Source organism: Pinus tabuliformis, chromosome X (genome assembly GCF_031772625.1).
Source record: "Pinus tabuliformis cultivar Carrire ecotype Pingquan chromosome X, CPIR1, whole genome shotgun sequence".
NCBI classification, from domain to species: domain Eukaryota; kingdom Viridiplantae; phylum Streptophyta; class Pinopsida; order Pinales; family Pinaceae; genus Pinus; species Pinus tabuliformis.
In genome coordinates, this window is record NC_142308.1 from 899931922 (window position 1) to 899935542 (window position 3621).

The window sequence follows — 3621 nt, forward strand, 5'->3', positions numbered from 1 at the left end:
TCACACTCTTTTACGCTTAGAGCCTCGCTCTATTTATACAATCCCATCGTCTGTGGTCCATGGGTTAGCCGAAATTACATTACAAAACTAGGGCAGACAATGCTGTGACTCTAACATACTTTTCGCGCCCGTGCCCACAATTCGCAGAAATTTACAACACATTTTAGTCAAAACTTGGGCTTTGAGTCCCAAAACATGACTTGGGGGGATTCCATGCCCAACACTAAATATCTATTGAATACTTGTTCTTATAAATTCATTGGTGCGCGTTTACATAAATCTTCTTCGCTACTCCTTCCAACCATGCCAAGCAAGACATTAAAAAAAATATATCAGCACTGCAATAATTTGAAAACGAATACTCTAACTATCTATGTGCCAAAAACATCAAATCTCATATCTCTTTCGTCCTCATGAGCCCTCCCATGAGAGAGACATGTTCAAACCTTCTCTGATACCAACAAGAAAATTGGAGGAGAAATCATGGTAGACAAATTACACAAAAAAAATTGTATTCTTCACTACAACGTCAAATTACAAGCCACATAAATAGTGGTAATGAGGTCCAACAGTTTGTAAGACAGAAAAATATTATCGAGAAAATATCTCAACAAACTATAACCACTAACAAACAAAATATGCCTACATTCTAATGTAAGCATTTTTCGAAGTATTTTAACACAACCCTGCAACAATGGGAAAAAAAGTATGATCAATTCGTGGAAAGAATGGAGGATTTTATTAGAAATATAAGTTGATTGTCTAGATATGCAAGTTGTGAAATCTAGATCTACAAGTTTCTTGGCTAAGATGGTGACTCATATAATTGAGGTTCCTAGTCTCTATTGACATCTCTCACACTAATTTCTGAGCTTTTGAGTGGTCCACCATAAAATTTTCCATAATGGTTTTTAGTTTCCAATAAATCTCTATGATGTGCATGCATCTAACTTTCTAGGTTTTGGTATTGCTAGTTTAATGGGCCCAACTTCCCACCTCCTCCTCTAATTCAACATCACTAATAAACCTTCCTTCTATTGAAGCTTCCCTTTCAGCACATTGAAATTCTCGCCTGATTTTGGGAGGCATGGATGGCACATATATATTAATAGAGGTTCTATGGAATTTTGGGCTCTCTAGGATGTTGAGATCTTGGTCCACTAGGCCATAGCATGATCAAGGTAGACCATAAGTATATAAAATAATATAGCCAACAATAAATAACAACAATGGGATAGGGGATAGCGAACATGCAAGCATGCTTATTTCCCTTAAGGATGGTTAGTTTCCATTCTTTTTGTTCATTGAAATAAAATATGAAAGATTCACAATTAATCTCTTACTTTCTTGAGGTATGATAGACCACATTGATTAGGAAAGAGTCACAATTAATCTCTTACTTTCTTAAAGTCTAATAAACAACATTGTTTTTCATGAATGTTAATCATTATTATCATTAATTTCATATTGAAGTGATTTATTTTTTAGAAACTAGATGGATTCGATCGTGTGCAAACCTGCGTTTTTTCTTTTTTAGCATGCATCCTTGCAGTCCAAACCATGGCAAATCCTGAAGGTTTTGTTTATAGATTCTTCTATCCATCATATGTACTTTGCAATTTTTATGAGCGAGCAGCAGACTCGGTTTATAAATTGCGCTATATAAACCATGAGATCTACTTTGCAATTTTATTGAATGAGCAGCAGACTGAATGTATATTGATAAACAGGGGACGCGTTAATGGCAGTGAAAAGCGCTTTGCAAGATCCGGATAAAGTTTTAGCAAGCTGGGAAGAGGACATAGAAGACCCTTGCACTTGGTTATATGTCACATGCGATGCCTCCCGCCATGTAATCAGGCTGTAAGTACGTTTGACCTCGCATTGGATTTATGACATCAACATAGTTTTTCCATCGTTTACTTTTTCTCTAGTCTAATGAACAGAGATTTGCCACTTAATAATGTGCAGAGATTTGCCACGCAAAAAGCTGAGTGTAACATTATCACCCAAGATATCTCAGCTCTCGCATCTGCAATACCTGTAAGCAAGCATTTCATTATCTTTGCGTCTTGAAATGCAATTATTTGTTTGTTAAAGGGCTGTTAATAATCTTCTTGATTGAATGGCAGGTATATGCCAAAGAACTCTCTGAGTGGTTCTATTCCAGAGAGCTTGGGAGAAATGAAAAGCTTGATCAGTATTGATTTGTATGAGAACAATCTTAGTGGACAGATACCTGCCTCTCTTTCGCGCCTGCCGAGTCTTGCTTTCTTGTAAATTCTCTCATCAATACTCTTGAATATTCTCTCATCAAACTTGGGCTTATTAACTTCAATTTCAAGATCATCTCGGCTAATAAATAATCCCTTCTCTATGTTGCAGGCGCTTGAATAACAATCGGTTGTCTGGAAATATTCCCACATCCCTCACTTCCATTTCTTCGTTGCATGTATTGTAAACTTTTTTAAAACAAAAGCTGGGATAATTATACCGTCATTTTCATGATCATAATCGTCAGTAAGCCCAGGTTATCTTTTGGTTAATATAACATTGTATTCTGTGAACAGAGATTTGCCACACAACAATCTGAGTGGCCCAGTTCCCGCAAGTTGCTCCTTCGCACCGTTTACTGGTCAGAGGTAAGCTAAGTTATGCCAATGCTTATAATAGCTTGCAGTTCAACCCCATCCCCATATATATAATTTTAAAGGCAGAATAATAACTGTATGTACTGCTTCTGGTTCAGCTTTGCAGGAAACCCTAACCTGTGCGGCCAAGTTGTGGGGAAGCAATGTGGTTATCCACAACGCAACAGGAAATTGCACTAACCTTTATGCGGTGCGGCGAAGTTGTGGGGTACTCACGTGCTCATGGAGAGGTTCTTATTGGTCATCCTAAATTCCATGGAGATTTTGTTTCCAAATTTTGAAACCCTGCAAGGAGTAGGTTTGAATGTGCTATTAGAATAGTTCATAATAGATTTGAATATTGCATAGTAGATCTGAATATTCTATTAATGGTCGACCAAAACTCTATTGAAATTTTGTCTACAAATTTTGAAACTCTGAGATCCTGTAAAGAGTAGGCTTGAATATTGTATTGGAAGTGAACAAGATAAATTTGAATATGCTATTAGAATAGCACATAATAGTAACAGAATTTTATCATATTGGAGGGTGATGATGATCTCCTCTTCACAGTAGGACAGTCTATTGCAATTGGACATGATTTTTTCTTTTACTCTAAAATTAAGTGTCATCTCAATTAATTAAATTACATTCTAATAAGATATTATTATATCTTATGTGTAAAAAAATTGCTTTCGCTTCAAAATGCATTCTAATAAGATATTATTATATCAAATGTTTATTATATGCATACTTAATTTATATTGATTTGTTTTCACTCTACTTCAAAACGTATCTCGCCAAACAAGATTCATATTCATTGTATCGGGCTAAACAATATTCATATTCAAATATATTGAATGATGATTTTGTCTTTCTCTTTAACAATTGCTGGTGCTTTATCATTAGGTAAAACAATTGCTTGGAAGACAGATATATTCATACCTACAACATTTATGTTTACTATATGTATGTTTGGCTTATATTTAAT

General features: G+C 35.4%; 1 protein-coding gene across 1 annotated transcript; it reads left to right on the top strand.

The window, feature by feature from the left end:
* Positions 1 to 1733: 1733 nt before the first annotated feature.
* LOC149142588 (uncharacterized) lies at positions 1734 to 3193 on the top strand. The gene is made up of 6 exons (XM_089453043.1): positions 1734 to 1863; positions 1972 to 2043; positions 2133 to 2276; positions 2386 to 2457; positions 2571 to 2642; positions 2750 to 3193. The coding sequence occupies exons 1-6, from the start codon at positions 1742 to 1744 to the stop codon at positions 2829 to 2831; spliced, it is 564 nt and encodes a 187-aa protein (XP_089309169.1). The 5' UTR covers positions 1734 to 1741; the 3' UTR covers positions 2832 to 3193.
* The last annotated feature ends 428 nt before the right edge of the window (positions 3194 to 3621 follow it).

Excerpts from the sequence above, each read along its gene's own strand:
- LOC149142588 (XM_089453043.1), top strand. The coding sequence starts at position 1,742 with ATGGCAGTGAAAAGCGCTTTGCAAGATCCGGATAAAGTTTTAGCAAGC. Across the intron at positions 2,277-2,385 it reads CTGCCGAGTCTTGCTTTCTT|GCGCTTGAATAACAATCGGT; the intron begins GTAAATTCTCTC and ends TCTATGTTGCAG. Across the intron at positions 2,458-2,570 it reads ATTTCTTCGTTGCATGTATT|AGATTTGCCACACAACAATC; the intron begins GTAAACTTTTTT and ends TTCTGTGAACAG.